An 18,450-nucleotide genomic window follows, 5' to 3' on the forward strand; every position below is an offset into this window, starting at 1 on the left:
ACACATTCAGGACTTCTAGAATCTCTCTGTCTGAAACATTGTAATCCTGCTCAATAGTTCTAATAATGAACACTAAGGCTGCATTTAGACAGGCAGCCCAAATATGATCCTTATTTCACTAATTGGTCTTTTGACCAATCAGATCAGCTCTGAAAAAAGATCTGATGTGAAAAGATCTGATGTGATTGGTCAAAAGACCAATTAGTGGAAAAAATATCAGAATTGGGCCGCCTGTCTAAACGCAGCCATAATTGGTTTGTCCTTGTGATGTCTGAATCTCTGTGTTGTGGAAGCTACTCTGAGAAGATAGTTTACCAAGCTACCAATTACTTCACACTGAAAGAAGTTAAGCTACACTAATGCCACCCCTACGGAAAAAATGTAGTGTGTAGTTCCAGTAGTTAGCTACACCGCTACATGTAAAAACAGTAATTAACTACTGAAAACACTACGTAGATTTGAATTTAGTTCAACTACCACCAAGCTACTGCAAATGTAGTTAAATGACTAGTTTAACTATATGTAGTTCACTACTCCCCAACACGGGAAGCTCTGAGGTTTGGTTTGGTTTGGTTTGGGAACCCTACCACTTCCAGATGTTGGCATGGTAACACACACATGTTGATCCGTTGCTCCAGACTGGTAGATGTATCAGGGGTACTCACGCCATGGTAACCCCAGGTATATTTACCATACAAGTGTCTTGGAGGAACACCCATTGCTGAGAGCTCCAGCAACATGTACTGTAGGTTGGAAAGATTTATGGCCATGGCAGTGTAGTGCAGCCTCAGATGCTCAATGTGGTCAGAGCTCTCTGCACATTCATTATCAGAATTAGAGAGGTCCTCTAATTTCAATATTTATAATTGAGTAACTGTTAAGGCACCTGGGGCCTCATTTATAAATGTTGTGTATGCACAGAATATGTTCCAAAACATGCAAAAGTTGGCATTTAGAAGAACGTAACTTGACTTGAGAATGTGCTTATCGTCCCGCAATCTTTAGACCATGCGTAGGACTACACAGTTTCTAGAGGTTGAAGTATTGCATTGCAAGAAGGCAAAACTACCCTATAGTAGCCTTGTGCAAATGGGGAATATACTGTATGATGACACTCTTATTCATAACAAAAATCCGAAGCGCAGTTTAACTTAATGGTAGAACAGACGGCTCACCTTTTCCATTGACGTTTGATGTCTGAATACTGTAATGTGAAATTTCTTGAGTAGACAGTATTTCATTTATATACATCATAACCATTGCAGCATACATTCCTCACTTTCTCTGGCCATGATGAGTTCATAATACCGAAGTAGCCGTACAACAAATGACTATGCGCATCTCTCATATAATTGGGCCTATTAGATAGGCTATTATAATTTCAATCGTTTTTACTCTATGCATCCGAAAGGGAGCGCGGTTTATAACTTAAAGTAGAATTGAACAGGTGAACAGACAGTTGAAATGTGTAGACTACCACTGTAACTAGGCCTATTGTAGTTCACATTTTTTCCCGAATAGACAATGTTTCAGAATTCACGGGCAGCGCATATTTAGGTTTGGGTAAAAGTAAATGCAAAACAGTATTGAATTCAAACGATCTGTTTACAGGTCCACAACAATTTTCAATTGTTTCAGAAATGGTCAGATACAGCAAATGTCACTGCAAAAGAAAACATTCTGCCAACACCTCCAAAAACATTTGATCACGTTGGCCATTGCTATTTCTTTTAGATACTCTCTTGGCCTAATTCCAATACTTCCAAAGTATGCAGCAAATAAGTAAAATAAATATTGTCACCATAACAAGTTAATAATGATCCTTTTTAGGCGGCGTTATAATGCTCTAACACACCTGCACAGTTTTACGATAGGTCTGATTTACCGTATAGCGGGAAGAGTGTAGGTTTGGCGTGCGCCAAGTTTAGAAATCACAATATTTTTGTAAAATGTATGCAACGGTTATAAATGTGGCCCCTGGGCTTCAGAGGTACAGTATAGCCTAGCTAGCAGCTGTGCTGTTTGTGTTCTTGTCACCGTCCAGAGTCTAGCTCCTGTAGGTGATCAAATAAAAATGCAGCATGAGAACGAATGCCGCTCGCTGATTATTGTTGATGTAATAAGTGAATCTAGGCTGCAGGTAAACCTGTCCCACCAGGAATGACGCACGAGGTCCTCAGACAGCACTGATATCCTCAAGTGAGGAGGACCATTTCTCCTGCTCCAAAACATTTCCAACATTGCACACTATACCACAATAATACCATCACAATCCTGTGAGGGGGAATAAAACTGCCTCTGTTGCACACATGTGAGGGACAAAGAAGCCAAAATCGGTGCAGCCCCGAGGTAGACACACGCAGTGTTCTACCAGTCTGCTCAAGTGCAGTGAGGAGTGGGGACTGTAGGCTACTCACCAGTGGGGGCATCATGCCTTTGCTGGACGGGGGGATCAGCACTCTCAGGTCTGGCTTGCGGTTGCCCATCCCCATGTTCCCTCCAGGGGGCGGTGGAGACTTGGTGGGCATGACTTTCCCCAGGCTGTTCCCGCTGGTTGCGCCCAGGAGTCCCGGAGAGCCCCTAGGGTTGACAAAGCCATTCCCTGCAGAGAGAGACAGAGACAGAAGCCGACATGGGACTGTGAGACACTACAACAACAGTCATCTGCTAAATCTCCAACGCACCATTTCAAAGCTGCATAGCTTGCCACGGCACGCTACGTTAAGTGTTCCCAACCCTCTGGGAAGTTTTAATAGGCTCAGATAATTATCCTGCACATTTACCAAAATAAAACGTCCATTTCAGAATTTATGAGCCTTTCATTCTTGCTGGGAGTGACGATATCAAAATCAACTCCTTGTATCCTGGGATGAGGAGCAATTCCCTTAACAAATGTACTGTGACTGCTGTTTAAGGTGGCAAAAGCAAGCCATTACAGTTGGGTAAAACTGTTTGCTAAGGATTGCTATGGTACTTTTTTGGTGTGACAATATGAGAATACTATGTCGTGCTACAGTATGCAAGACTATCTATGTACTCATTGTACTGTATTCGTAGTACTATATACGTATGTGTGGACTGTCATTTCTTCTCTACTCTAATGGTAGATTTACAGAACAAATGAGTCATAAGGCTGGTTTACCCCCCCACCCAGAGTCACTTCCTGTGGCAACTGTTCTAAAACAAAGTGAAAGCAGACACAAGGCAATGACACCATCTCAGAGCTGATCAGGAGAAGGACCAGTACCATGTCGCACAATGCCTGAACTGGGGCTGAAGTGAGCTATATATTTTATGAAATCAATGACATGCTATGCTATGAAATCAATGTGAGAGTATTTGCAAATGCACTAGCAGTTTATATCTCTTTTTGATGCATTATTCAGCTATAACCATTCTGATGAATCAGAACATTGAAAAAATGGATATCAGAATCTGGAAAATAATGAGAAACAGAGGGATGAAAGAATCAATGCTATCTAGTATTTCATCAACAGATCAGTGTCACACTTCAACAAGTAACTGAGCACTCCATTGTGTTGTATAGAGCCCAGTGAAACACAAGCAGGCTGCAGGATAAGCAGTGACATAATGGAACAATCACCTCTCTAGCTACAGATAAGAACCCCCACAATACACGGCCAAATAAACAGTTATGAGACATACAATGGTATGTCACAGCTGAATCAACAGCATACGCAACGCAAGCTACTATCGCTCCCAGCACTCGCTTTCATCTTATACTGCAGTAAAAACTAAGGTGCACGCATATAATTAGCTATGTAAATTACCCAAACCCTACAAATAGGAGACTGCTATTGCTTATAACAAAAAATCCTGTATTTTAACATGAATATAGGTTCATTGGAGGACGAGTACCACATGGGTCAACAACAGTTGCAAAGAAGGTATCTTCACTATCAAAAAGGTGATAAATCTGTCTAAATGATAATTCTTTGTTTCTGAGAAAGATGTATTATTTTCTGATAAGACACAACCCTGGTTGTGTATTTCCACACAGAGGTTTCTTCTCTTCTCGGCTCTACTCAGAAAAAGTTGTGGGGGTGGGTGGGCAAATCAAGCGAGGCAATATCTGGGCTGGTGTTCAGGAGGGGGAGGGTCCTGACTGTAAAAGGTGCAGCAACACAGCTCTGATAATGATCAGAGGCCTATGGTATCATCACAGGGATTCAGTTCAAAATGAAAATATGTTGTTTCACAAACGTGAATGTGTCGGCATTTCAGGCAGTAACTGTGGCGTAACGGAGAAAAAACATGCTCCTTGAAGCTAGTTGTACAAAGCCTACAGCCAGTTGTGCACAAAAGCAACATGCAGAATTGTAAAGTACATTTGTGCAGAGCATAATGCCTGAAATTGCTGATTAACAAAATACTTAGATGTAATTGAAGCCAGTATCCATTTAAAACAGTCACTAAAATGGGGCACCATTACAAGACAGAACAACTATTTTTACCTTACAGTACATTTTGAAACAAGACAATTATCACATGCAGAGACCACAGATCACACAAGCCTTTTGGCAGAAACATCTTTGCAGATTTGTTTTCTGTGTGTTATCTGAACCAGAATGGTTCTTCTGCCATCAAATCATCAGTGAATGAACCTAGAACATGTAGAATGTTTAGTTTCTGTTTGGGTAAATAAATATACTCTTTGTTGTAAATAATTAACACAGCCCACCGTGGAGCAGGATTACATAAGAGGCTGTATGTACCACTCAAACATTTAGTTTTCATCTGAACGTAAGACAAAATAAACTCTGTTGACTAAATTGTGCTTTCACTAGAATGCATTGAAGAGCAAGTGATGCAGAACTGACCGGACCTGACTGTCATTAGGCAAACACCAGAGGAACTTGAGTCTCAGTGAGGGAAGAGAATATGCATACATGAATGAGAAAAGATTAATGGATGTGAATCAAGAGCCTCTAATAGATTAAGTGGAAAAGAGAGCAAATTCTAATAATAGCGTCCATTAATGAGCCTGGATAGAAACTCTTTAGCGGGTGCTCTGGTATTGTTTTGGCTCAGGAAGCAGAGAGCAGGGCCACAGTTTGTGAGACTGCAGTGCAGTCACTCACTCACTAGTTAGCTGTTCCAAGAAATCCATATTCCACTTGGAGGGCCCCTTAGTATAAAAACAAATACAGTTTAGAATGCTTTCTTAATGGAAAAAACACACACTGGAAGTGGTAATCCACTGGGAACAACGGCTTCCACGGTTCTCAAGAAATAGAGGAATAATATGTTCAGATAGACTCTCTTTGACACACAAACAGCTCTTGCAATCGCTCTTTAAGAGCCTGTAACTCTCCAGTATTAATGAAGGAATCTGCACAGCTTGCAGGCATATTGCATAAGAGAGAGAAGAGTCACATCCCCTAACATTCTGACAAGCTCTCATTCTTAATGCTCAACAGAGTGAGAGAGAGCATGGAAAGAGTGAAACTGTGTGCAAAGCATCTCTAATGCATTGAGGAGTGTGACTGTATCACACAAAGAATTCCACATTGGATTGCTAATTAGGTGTAAAAAACGATATCACAGAGTTGCTTTAATTACATCCATATCATTTATGTTTGAGCAAAGCATAAGAAGTTCATAGCCTTCTCGTGAGCCAAGGTTTAGGTATTTGAACGAGAGCCAAAACAGATGGCTCATTTTAGACAGAACAATTGAAAAATAATTGCTATCAAAAACTGCTCTCTGAAAATACAGAATTAAAATACAGCTACAACAATTTGCCTGCAAAACCAGAATACTGTATGTTGTGAGTGAATATTCTGACCCTCACTAGGCTTATGTGCTCTCCACACCCACTGCTCTCCACTCTCCTTATTTATCATGATTCATGTCTGCAGAGCACTGGGACTGAGCCACTGTGAGACCTCTCCACACTTCGAAAAAAGGGTTCCAAAAGGGTTATTCGGCTATCCCCATAGGAGAACCCTTATAACCCTCTGTAGAAAGGGCTCTACATGGAACCAAAAAGGGTTCTGACTGGAACCAAAAAGGGTGCTACTTGGAAGGAAATGGGTCTTTCTACCTGGAACCAACAAGGTTCTTCAAAGGGTTCTCCAATGGGGACATCCAAATAACTCTTTTAGGTGCCTTTTTTTCCTAAGACTGCAGGAAGAATGGTGGAGCCCTTCCCCCTTATTTAATCTTAAACACTGGCTTTTATGCAACTCGTGCTAAATTACCATCACCCCTCTGCAGAGCCTCATTTACCCGAGGTGCCTGTAATGTTCTAGGAGTGAAATGACTGTATGAAATTCTCATTTCTGCTCAACGTAAGATGTGGTGTATTAACAGAAACACACTTTCATGTGTTAGTTTGTCAGCTGCCAAATCCTGTTATGATCTCAGATTGAAACCAGACTCATGTTCATTCTTAATGAACACATATAGTCAACTCATATCACATGTGGTAAAGACCTCCTTCACACTGCTGCAGAAAGGAAACTATGAAAACGGCTCCAAAAAGCTTTCAAGCTACAGTTCGTATGCTTCCACAATGTGGAAGAGAGAAAAACTAAGCTGCAATGACATGCCATGTCATGTCCATGGACAAAATGATTCATTTGCACTTTGCCGGTGTACATCAATATGAAGAAAGAGTTTTCTTTCTGAGGACAAGTGCTGGCATATCAGATGAGATTAGGGTTTGGATCAGTGCCGCCATTCCCTAGGCTTAATCAGTGATCCGGAGCATTTCCCAGGACACTCTCCGTGCTTGTAAGCCCCTCTTAGTGGTGATATCAAGCCACACCACCGGAGGAGAAAAGAGAGCGAGCAACAAGACAGAACTGGTGCAAAAGGCCTCTCCTCTCCCAATAGCTGCTGCTTGTGAAAAATCAGAGCTATGTAAGGAATGGCCATCTGACAGCAGCACTGGAGAGAGAGAGGTTTCTCTTCCAAGCAGTCTGTGTCTGCTGTTCTACCCAGTTTGGTACAAACAACAGCTGCAGTCTCCTGCCAGTGTGCCAACGGCTGACACCCCTCCCTTGGCATGGGGGCGGCACAGCACCCCACAACATTACCGCTTACCCAGCACAGGGACAGGGCTCCGAGCACTGCCAAAGACCAAATACAGACAGACCAAGTATTTCACCCAGCCCGGACTGAGAGCATCGAATCACCTCACCAACCACAGACTCAAACTTATACCCAGCATATCTAGGCTCACGAAATGTATAATCTATAGCTTTAAATATAGCTTCTGTTGATTGGATAATGTATTTTCACTACTATCATAATACTGTATCATATGAGACACAGTGGCCTGTCTGGTAGGCAGAGGGTTAACGTCCACCTGCCTCTGCCTCTCACACAGCACATAGCAGCCATGACAGGCTGTCCGGTCATTGTGTACAGAGGACTTAGAGGGATGTCATGGCCGGAATACCTCCAGGGTTCTGCTGGCCTAGGCATCTTGCAGGCTCTCTCCAGCCTTATAAGTACTGGGAAAAACAGATGCACCTGTCAATAGAGGGAAGGAAACTAGAGGAGGGAGGGTGGGATGGAGATGTCAGTCTTAAAGGAAACACTGTGTTTATTTACCTTCCAAAGAGAATCTGCCGCCTGAACCCTACCTTTTAATATGTTAACCCTTTCAGGCACAAACAAGTTCACAATGAAAGGATAGCCCTAAGAAAATATATAGTGACTGTTGTCATCCCTAAACCCCAAACAAAACTTGTACCACAAACATGTTTGGAGCGACACAAAGTGAGCAGCCGATTGAGAACAAGAGGCAGTCTTGATCTGTTACTATCCAGGAGGAACAGATGGACGTGTGACCTTCCTGGTGTCCTTGGTGGTTTGATTGTGTGTCACCATAGCGGTTGGCCAGACATTAGCAGCTGCTGCCATTTTCCTCTGTTACTGTACTCAACCATCTACGCCTCTTCTTTGGAACACATTGGCAAAAAAGATCTGTCCCTTTGGACTGACTCTTGGAGCTTTGGATGCAATCACTTCACCAACCTGTCTAGCTGCAGTCTGAATAATATAGTGAACATACAGCATCTCTGTCAGGGTACTGAGGACAGAACAGAACATGCTGACAGTCAGCTTGGCTGTCTTGCTATACAGTAAAGACAGTGTACCATCACTCTAACATGGATATGAAGACCATGTTAACTAACTGCCTTCAATGTTCCCAATACTCACAGACAGACAACAAATACAGTCCCCTCGCATGCAATAAATGACCAAGAATCTGACAAAAGCCATCGATGACCATGTCGCAGGCACATGCACATGTATACAGACAGTGAGGTGAGGGCCTATTGGGCAGAGCCACAGACAGTGAGGTGAGGGCCTATTGGGCAGAGCCACAGACAGTGAGGTGAGGTCCTATTGGGCAGAGTCACAGACAGTGAGGTGAGGGCCTTTTGGGCAGAGCCACAGACAGTGAGGTGAGGGCCTATTGGGCAGAGCCACAGACAGTGAGGTGAGGGCCTATTGGGGAGAGCCACAGACAGTGAGGTGAGGGCCTATTGGGCAGAGCCACAGACAGTGAGGTGAGGGCCTTTTGGGCAGAGCCACAGACAGTGAGGTGAGGGCCTATTGGGCAGAGCCACAGACAGTGAGGTGATGGCCTATTGGGCAGAGCCACAGACAGTGAGGTGAGGGCCTATTGGGCAGAGCCACAGACAGTGAGGTGATGGCCTTTTGGACAGAGCCACAGACAGTGAGGTGAGGGCCTTTTGGGCAGAGCCACAGAGACCTAATGAGTTCCTCCTGAAGGACCTACTGTACCCGCTGGGCTGGGGCTCACGCCACACTGGCACTGCCAGGTCTGTCCTACACTGCATGCCACCTAATGAGATGTACGAAATGATATTATTAACCATCTGCATCCTTCAGCTGGGAGCCAGGGATCAGGGAAGAGCTGCACTCAATCCCTCCAAAGAGGCTGGGGTCATTCTCTCAGTTATCCACTGCCGTAGAGAAAATATGAGGTGTCTGGAAATGTTTAGGATTTAATAGTGGAATACATGGAAACAACATCTAACAACATACAACTTCCATCACTTCTACCACTACTGGGAGCTATCAGTGAGAGGGAATGCATTCTCTCTGGTTCTATGGCGAGTGGGCCATTGGCTCTGTCCTTACTTTGTGCAGTCATATAGTCAAAGTTGTCAAGGAACGGCCCTAAGTCAAAGTGTTTTCTTTAAGGCAACAATGCCAGTATTCCATAGTTAGTAAAGGGACATGTTCAGGTCCACACTTTAGTACTCTGACCACAACACCACCAGCCAGTAGCCTTGCTTTTGTATACATATTAAGGTAATAACCTAGTACAAGGAACTGAACAACAAAATATTATTTACCTGTGAATCTACCCACTGAATAGGTATAAAGCAGTGCTGTACAGTGAGGGAAAAAAGTATTTGATCCCCTGCTGATTTTGTACGTTTGCCCACTGACAAAGAAATGATCAGTCTATAATTTTAATGGTAGGTTTATTTGAACAGTGAGAGACAGAATAACAACAAAAAAATCCAGAAAAACGCATGTCAAAAATGTTATAAATTGATTTGCATTTTAATGAGGGAAATAAGTATTTGACCCCCTCTCAATCAGATAGATTTCTGGCTCCCAGGTGTATTTTATACAGGTAACAAGCTGAGATTAGGAGCACACACTTAAAGGGAGTGCTCCTAATCTCAGCTTGTTACCTGTATAAAAGACACCTGTCCACAGAAGCAATCAATCAATCAGATTCCAAACTCTCCACCATGGCCAAGACCAAAGAGCTCTCCAAGCATGTCAGGGACAAGATTGCAGACCTACACAAGGCTGGAATGGGCTACAAGACCATCGCCAAGCAGCTTGGTGAGAAGGTGACAACAGTTGGTGCGATTATTCGCAAATGGAAGAAACACAAAATAACTGTCAATCTCCCTCGGCCTGGGGCTCCATGCAAGATCTCACCTCGTGGAGTTGCAATGATCATGAAAACGGTGAGGAATCAGCCCAGAACTACACGGGAGAATCTTGTCAATGATCTCCAGGCAGCTTGGACCATAGTCACCCAGAAAACAATTGGTAACACACTACGCCTTGAAGGACTGAAATCCTGCAGTGCCCGCAAGGTCCCCCTGCTCAAGAAAGCACATATACATGCCCATCTGAAGTTTGCCAATGAACATCTGAATGATTCAGAGGACAACTGGGTGAAAGTGTTGTGGTCAGATGAGACCAAAATGGAGCTCTTTGGCATCAACTCAACTCCGCCGTGTTTGGAGGAGGAGAAATGCTGCCTATGACCCCAAGAAAACCATCCCCACCGTCAAACATGGAGGTGCAAACATTATGCTTTGGGGGTGTTTTTCTGCTAAGGGGACAGGACAACTTCACCGCATCAAAGGGACGATGGACGGGGCCATGTACCGTCAAATCTTGGGTGAGAACCCCCTTCCCTCAGCCAGGGCATTGAAAATGGGTCGTGGATGGAAAATGGGTCGTGGATGGGTATTCTAGCATGACAATGACCCAAAACACACGGCCAAGGCAACAAAGGAGTGGCTCAAGAAGAAGCACATTAAGGTCCTGGAGTGGCCTAGCAAGTCTCCAGACCTTAATCCCATAGACAATCTGTGAAGGGAGCTGAAGGTTCAAGTTGCCAAACGTCAGCCTCGAAACCTTAATGACTTGGAGAAGATCTGCAAAGAGGAGTGGGACAAAATCCCTCCTGAGATGTGTGCAAACCTGGTGGCCAACTACAAGAAACGTCTGACCTCTGTGATTGCCAACAAGGGTTTTGCCACCAAGTACTAAGTCATGTTTTGCAGAGGGGTCAAATACTTATTTCCCTCATTAAAATGCAAATCAATTTATAACATTTTTGACATGCGTTTTTCTGGATTTTTTTGTTGTTATTCTGTCTCTCACTGTTCAAATAAACCTACCATTAAAATTATAGACTGATCATTTCTTTGTCAGTGGGCAAACGTACAAAATCAGCAGGGGATCAAATACTTTTTTCCCTCACTGTATGTGTTTGGGTACAGTAGGTACTTTACAGGCACAGTGCACATGAATTCAGCTGTAAACTGGGTGAATGAGATGGCAGTAAGGCTAAAGACTGCCCTGCTGTTTCAGTGGCTCCCCAGAGAATAGAGAAATTGTATTTTACCCAGCTAGGTGGTCGTGCTGCAATTGTGGTTACCACTTTTCATGTGACTGAAATGAATACAAAAGCCATACATTACTTATTTCCAATGCAGATGGACTGCAAGCATAGTGCTATTTTTACCATACAGAACTCTGCATCCTGCTAAGGCATGGACTGGCTGAATGCACAGACCACTCCGCACAACACAGAGGATGTAGCTATAGTGTCAAAACATTACTAGTTCATCCCACTTCCTGTGAGCAATACAAGTCTTAAAAAGGTGTCAAACATGAGTCATAATGCAACCATTACTATTAACAAGAGCGGTAAACAAGTGGTAACATGAGCTCATTGACACCACTGGACATTTGCTTGAGTCATGAAAGATCCCTTCAATTAAGTGGGACTTTTTCCCATAATAAACTAGATGCAAATAGGCCCATTGCAAACATATCACATATCAGGCAAATATGGAGAAAGTTATATCTGGAAGAGCAAGAGGGAAACTGGTGGATAAAGATCTGAATCTTTACCACCATGGATGTAGAGTCAGTTGTAGTGAGAGAAAAAAAAACGGTGAAATGTAACAGTACTGACCTGCATTGCCTTGACTAGGGGGCCTCTGCTGGCCCCCACTGGAGCCCACGTTCCTGTGTAAGGAGGCCTGAGCGGGAGAGAGCATCCCACTGTCGCTCAGAGAGGCTGTGGCCTGGGCCAGGGCCTGGCTGCTCATGGAGCCTCCTGGGTTGTAGGACATGGTGTTCTGGTTGGAGACTGGCACTGCCACATGCATGGAGAAGTTCTGCTGGGGCAGCGCTGTGGGCTACAGGAGGGAAACACACAGACATGGGGAGAATCAAAGACCTGGCACTGGGCTGAGGGTCATAGGGGGAAGGAGATGGCAGAGATGGCATCTGTGATGGTGCCACATCAATCATATTGGTATGGTTAACAGAGCAGTCCTATTAACTGATGGCAAACAAACTGCAGCTGGCAAGTTGTTCATGTTCCTAATCCAGGTTGCTTATAAAAGTGTATCTTACACTCTTACACATTGACTTCTATTAACATCGCATTTAGTCTGAATGGCCAAGAAATGGCCACAAATAAATATACCCTTGTAATGGGATTAAACAATAACTGTCTTGAATAATATGCTTTAAAGTGGAATTTGAAAAATTGCTGTACTACATATGATGCTGTCATAAGCTTGTATAATATATTCATAAATAATAATGCAAAAAATGTATAAATGAACACTATGTTATTGTAAATGCACAAAACAATCATTTTGCTATATAAAATCATTACACATCACTGAAAACATATTCAGAAACATGCCCGTTAGCAGTGCTGTGTACCAGGTGTTCAGTCTTGCATTGTAATAGTCAGCACTGCAAAACAATGTTTTCTCTTTTAATCAGGATAGTGTAATTGTGTAATTTCCAACAATATGAAAGCATTTTGGATAAAAACGTATAGTAAGAATGATGGGTTATAATCACTTGACGTTAATATTACTCAACTCCATGTCTGCGCAGTGCTAACTATCCACAGTGTGTGAGAGTGACTGTTGACAGTGAGACCACTCCATTCAGCATAGTCCAGTGAAGCAGTCAGTTAGTGATATTATTAGTGTGTTAATTGCAAACAGTGGTGCCCTCCATGTCAGAATGAGAGAAAACAACAGTTGAAGCACTATACTTTATGCAGGATTCTATGATTGCCACCCGCAATAAGATCACTCTTGTCTCAAGGTAAAGCTCTGTGTAATGGTAGTGGCGTGATGAAGGACTGGAAAATACACAGTGATAGTCCACTGATGCTGTACTGGACTGTACACTTTAAAAAATAATCTCTCCTTTGCTCAATGTATGGTCTCTCCTAGTTCCCCATATCCTAGTGGGGCGTCCTCCATTCACTTCGGAAAATCATCCACTTAGAAAAAAAGATGCCATCTTGAACCTAAAATGGTTATTCAACTGTCCCCCATAGGAGAACCCTTTGAAGAACCCTTTTTGGTTCTAGGTAGAACCCTTTTGGGTTCCATGAAGAACCCTTTCCACAGAGTGTTCTACGTGGAGCCCAAAAGGGTTCTTCAAAGGGTTCTCCTTTGGGGACAACCAAAGAACATTTTAGGTTCTAGATAACACCTTTTTTTCTAAGAGTGTATGATTTGCCCAGGTGAATGGAGGATGCCCCACTAGGAGATGGGGAACCAGGAAAGACCATAAAATGAGCAAAGGGGAGATAAACATTTTTTTATTTCCCCAGTCACATGATCTGGCCACTGTGGGACTAAAAGAGATTCAATTTTCACATCTGCTTGGGGGTGAAAATTGGGTTTTGGGAAAAAAACACATCAATCACCAAAGCTAGAGAACCAGTCAATATTTAAGCCAGAATGGGAATCTTTTTTTTTTCCAGGGGGAAATGTACATTGATAATAAAGAAGCTTCTCCTCTGGAATAAAAAAAACCACTTTCCTTTTCATATAGTTTTCAAATGTTTCAAATAATGTGAAGACGTGATAATTCCAAAAGATCTTTGAAAAGGTTAAACCTATCAACAACAATGTGATCTTATCAGGCTGTGCCAAAATATAAGTTGGAGTACAAAAAAATAAAATAAACAATTACACTTCCAATGAACGGAAAAAAGGTTATGCTTGAATAGTCCATGTTTACTTATAGTAGTTGACAGAGGTTGCAGGGTGGGATAATAAACAAATAAGAACAAATAAAAACCAAAAGATCAAAATCCTTTGTGCCACAAAGCCAAGCAGCAAAAACATTGCATTTACTTACGATTTTATGATTTCTCATCATATTATCAAACTCCTCATTAATTTTTTTATATTTTTCTTCTGTGTGAGGGGTGAGGACATATGAGGCATCGGGGTCCGGGCTATCACAGCCTCTGTGTTCTTTCTTGTTTAGCGCCTGTAGTGGACATCAACATAAAAACAGGAATCAACAAAAAATGGCAAGAGATGGAGGAAGTACTTACACCACAGCGCTTGTACATTAAATCACTCTCTTCGCTTAGTTTGCCGAAACGGTCGTCCATGAGGGGGCTGTGCCCAAAACAGTCATCTGGATCAGGACTGGCACACAGGTCATTATGGCCTTTGTTTCTTAATTTCTGAAATAAAATTGCACAATTCACACACAATGTATACTGCAGGATACTCAGTCTACTACCACATGACTCTCTGTCTAGCTAGATTATGATACATCCCCTACAAACCTGTTCCCAGAACAAAACATGAACATTGTCAAAAATATAAACATATAAACATCATTCATGTCAAGACGCAAATTAATTGAATAATTGAATTATTCATAATGCAACCATTATAATAAACCTGCCCTAGCATGTACATTTATAAATAATAAAACAGATTTTGAATTCATTTCTTATTTTTGGGCCCGTCAGTGTGCTGGTGTGAGCTGGGAACGATACAAGTACTGTACTCCCATGCAATGGTTGACAATGACAGAGAAATTGAAATATCACTCCTTATCCTTCCATCATTTAGAGACCTTCAGCACAGGAGAAACTAAATATTTATCTGTCTCTGTCTCTGACCCTTTCTCTGCCCTCTCTCGTTGTCTCTCTCGCCCCTCCCTTTCTCTCTCCTCTATCTCCCTCCCTCTCTATCTCCCTCCCTCTCTATCTCCCTCCCTCTCTATCTCCCTCCCTCTCTATCTTCCCCCTCTCTCTCGCTGCATGTGTGTGTTTCAATACATATTTCATTATCTTTCAGTTATCATAAGCCACCCAGCTGGAAGACACCCCGGCATAAGAGGATCCCACAGAGCAGCAGTTCAAACCGTTGCAGACTTTAATTCTGCATGGTTGCCACTCGCAGGATCTTATCAATGTTAAGTAATGTAGCAAATAAAATAGTTTATTATATGTGGTCAAAGACGCTTATTAGAGCATGAAATGGAGCGATTATTGTAAGAGGCATGAGCACACAGTGTGGTGTGTTGTGATATAGAAGTCCAATGAGATTTGTTTTACATCTTAAAAGAATCCCACACTATAAAACAAAGGAAATAAAACCAGCGTTGTGTTTGTGGTAACTTTCTATCAGAGGAGTGGTTCTCTTGGCTTCGTTAAGAGTCTGAATGACGGTGCTTACATGAGCTGATGACAGCTCGTGACAGCATGTGATATCAAGCCAGACAGAGCAAATCAAGCTTTATTTATATGTGTGTTGTTCAGGTTCCCCTAGCAGGCTGGTGCAGGTCCAGAGCTGTGACCTCCCCTGTCTCTGGGCTGCCTCTGAGCCAGATGTCTACAGCAAGGCCACTGACTCCTCTGGATGGAGAGGTCACAGTGTGAGGGAGTGTAGTTGGGCCCAAAGACACTAATGAGCCCTTAGTCTCTGCCTCCGTCTCCATCACCATGGAGGTGCTGGAGGTAACGCACAGGCTGATGTGTGTGTGTGTGTGTGTGTGTGTGTGTGTGTGTGTGTGTGTGTGTGTGTGTGTGTGTGTGTGTGTGTGTGTGTGTGTGTGTGTGTGTGTGTGTGTGTGTGTGTGTGTGTGTGTGTGTGTGTGTGTGTGTGTTCACGGTCGTTGCAGCAGCAGCTGGCGTCTGCTGACAGCTCTCTGACAGTACAGTGGTGTCTCGGCTGATCTCTATCTAACAACGTGTCTTACCCAACCCTGTTTACAGTAGCTACCAACACGCTGATGAGCTCTGTATGACACATTACTGTTGGATTTCCTAGGCTTGAAATGTTGTGAAACATAACTTGGTTACAATGTACCTGTCTACCAAGGCTCAGTTGATCCCAGCAAATTGACCAGTACTGAATCAAACGACCCTCTACTCTAGTTTAGGCACATGATTAAATGCTGTATAAGATAAAAGCTTAAGCAGGAGAACTCTGAAAAGTACCTAAATCTCATCAGTCATATCTGTCTGACAGTGCTGCTGAGGAGAGAGAAAAAGTCTCATGAGTAATGAATGATCAAAGCCGGCCCTAGCCTTTTGGGGGCCCTAGGCAATTTTTTAGTGGCCCCCGTTTTGAATGGCGAATAGGAAAAAAATATGTTTCAGAGTTAATTTCCTGTAATTCTACACATTTTGCCATGACTTATGCCATGTTAATATGATATCTGAGTGAGATTGACTAACAAAATCATTGGGGGCCCCCTGTAGGTCAGGGCCCTTGGGCAAGTGCCCGATCAATTATTTCCCCATGATTACTACAAGTTTAGATAGCTGGCTAGACTAACTTAACAATCTAAAAAAAATTGCTGACGCACTAATTGAGTGACTGTAAATGACTGACATAACATGAGAAAAACCGCTGCTCAAATGTCGAAATTGCACCTTGTGTATTCTACTATTCTAACTCTCAACAGTTGAGACTCCAACTGAGTTACCCTATCGGCCGGGGGCCCTAAGCAACCGCTTATGTCGCTTATGCCTAGAGCCTGCCCTGTGAATGATACACAACATATGTAAATGTGCAGTTAGATGCACTTGTGTTTGGTGTGGTACAGAGCAGGGGCATTCTTCTCAACAAAAAAAAAACACCTTCCTGGTTCATTTCCTGTTTACTAAGGCTGCTCTTTAGTTAGGCTCCCGTAAAGGCTGTGTTTACTACGGAAACTATGCACTTTCTCCACCAGACTGCCACAGATCTGATCGGGACCTGCAAATTAAAGTCCCAACCTGCTCATTATGTGAATAGCTGGTTTGGGCTGGTCGGCCATGGCTGTGTGAGATGGGCAGGGCAGCAGGCAGCACTTCCACAACAAGCCTCCAACCAGCCGCACCCCTCTGGCCCTTGGCCGTGATCACTCAGAGAGGGGCCAGTGGAAACACCCAGTGCCAGGGACACTCAGCATTCAGAACAAACCATGGAACATGTTGCACTGAGACTAAATAACACAAAGCCTAACAACGAGTGCTCATATCTAGGTCATCGTCCATAAGAGATGGATTCATAAGTAAATATTGATCACTCTGATTAGAGATGTCCTGAAATGCAACATCACTTAAAATGAGGACATAATCATGCGCGCCTAAGAAAGAGTGAATATTTCCTCCGAGGTGCTCCTAGCTGAGCATGCTTAAAAGTGAATATTTCCTCTGAGGTGCTCCTAGATGAGCATGCTAAAGAGTGAATATTTCCTCCAAGGCGCTCCTAGCTGAGCATGCTAAAGAGTGAATATTTCCTCCGAGGTGCTCCTAGCTGAGCATGCTAAAGAGTGAATATTTCCTCCGAGGTGCTCCTAGCTGAGCATGCTAAAGAGTGAAGGTCTGGGACAGCATGGCCGTTATTCCTCCTTAAATGACTTGGCATGTTTCGGGTGTCCCACAGACGCTGCCCGCAGCTCCCAGTAAATGGATCACTAAATCAGCACATGGCCAAACAGGTGTCTCTCTACCAAACACCTGTCAGGCCCTGGTTCCCCGGCCCAGCCAATCACAAACAGTCTCACACCGACATGGCCTTAGAAGGGGCCACATGGAACCCTGAAGGCCATCAAACATTCCCCCAGCCAAGGATTTTACTCCATAATATAAATACATCTAAGTATTGGTAAAGCAATTCAAATCTTACACAAAACCGAGAAAACAAAACCAACCAACTCTGAACGCATTGGGTACAGATGTCATTTCAATGTATAGTTTTGATTTACATTTGGTTGAGTTGTCAACTAACGTGAAATCAACAAAACATTTCACCATGTCACTGCATTTAGGTGAAAAGTTGGGTCGAAAAAAACATGAAATTATCTTATGTTGATTCAATGTCATCACAATTCTTTTTGGTTTTTGAAATGACACGGAAACAGCGTTGATTCAAACAGTTTTTGCCCAGTGGGAAGTATGGTAAACAAAATCCCAAATAAAACAAGCGTCCCTTCTATTGCTTTTCAAATTCTAGCTCTGAAACTAATTTTCAAAAGTCATGTCAAGCTGTGTGGTTTATGCTTATTAAGAAAGAAAAGTTGGAGGGGTATGAATACAGTTGAACAGAGAGATTTTCAACAACAACATTTATAATGGAGGTTGGGTGGGGGTGGTGGGTCTGTCTGTATACGGGGCTGCAGTCAGAGAGTAGTGACGAGTGAACTTTTTTAATCTGTTCACAAGGCCCGTGGAGGCTCATAAAGTTCAGTGGGAACCAGGCCAGCAGCTATTTTCTCACAGCCATCCAGACCTGGATTGATAGAAATGTGGCTCTATACACCATACATGTTAGTCTGGGATTCTGATATCAAACCAGCAGGACATCATAGTGAGTGTGTGAATTTAGCAGTAAG

The 18,450-nt window shown here is 43.0% G+C and overlaps 1 protein-coding gene across 5 annotated transcripts in view; it reads right to left on the reverse strand.

Annotated features, from left to right (window-relative positions):
* The window catches only part of LOC115196775 (myocyte-specific enhancer factor 2A), a 96,946-nt gene that overhangs the window by 7,286 nt on the left and 71,210 nt on the right, over nucleotides 1-18,450 (reverse strand). For 3 of the 5 annotated variants that reach the window (XM_029757673.1, XM_029757671.1, XM_029757674.1), the window contains exons 5-7: nucleotides 13,960-14,094; nucleotides 11,750-11,975; nucleotides 2,418-2,602 (exon numbers count right to left, since the gene is read on the reverse strand). In XM_029757673.1, coding sequence (XP_029613533.1) covers nucleotides 2,418-2,602; nucleotides 11,750-11,975; nucleotides 13,960-14,094 — 546 coding nt within the window. Of the gene's footprint in view, nucleotides 1-2,417; nucleotides 2,603-11,749; nucleotides 11,976-13,959; nucleotides 14,095-14,161; nucleotides 14,297-18,450 lie in introns of all 5 variants that reach the window. The other 2 variants (XM_029757672.1, XM_029757675.1) reach the window with 1 other exon arrangement.

This window comes from Salmo trutta, chromosome 7 (genome assembly GCF_901001165.1).
Source record: "Salmo trutta chromosome 7, fSalTru1.1, whole genome shotgun sequence".
NCBI classification, from domain to species: domain Eukaryota; kingdom Metazoa; phylum Chordata; class Actinopteri; order Salmoniformes; family Salmonidae; genus Salmo; species Salmo trutta.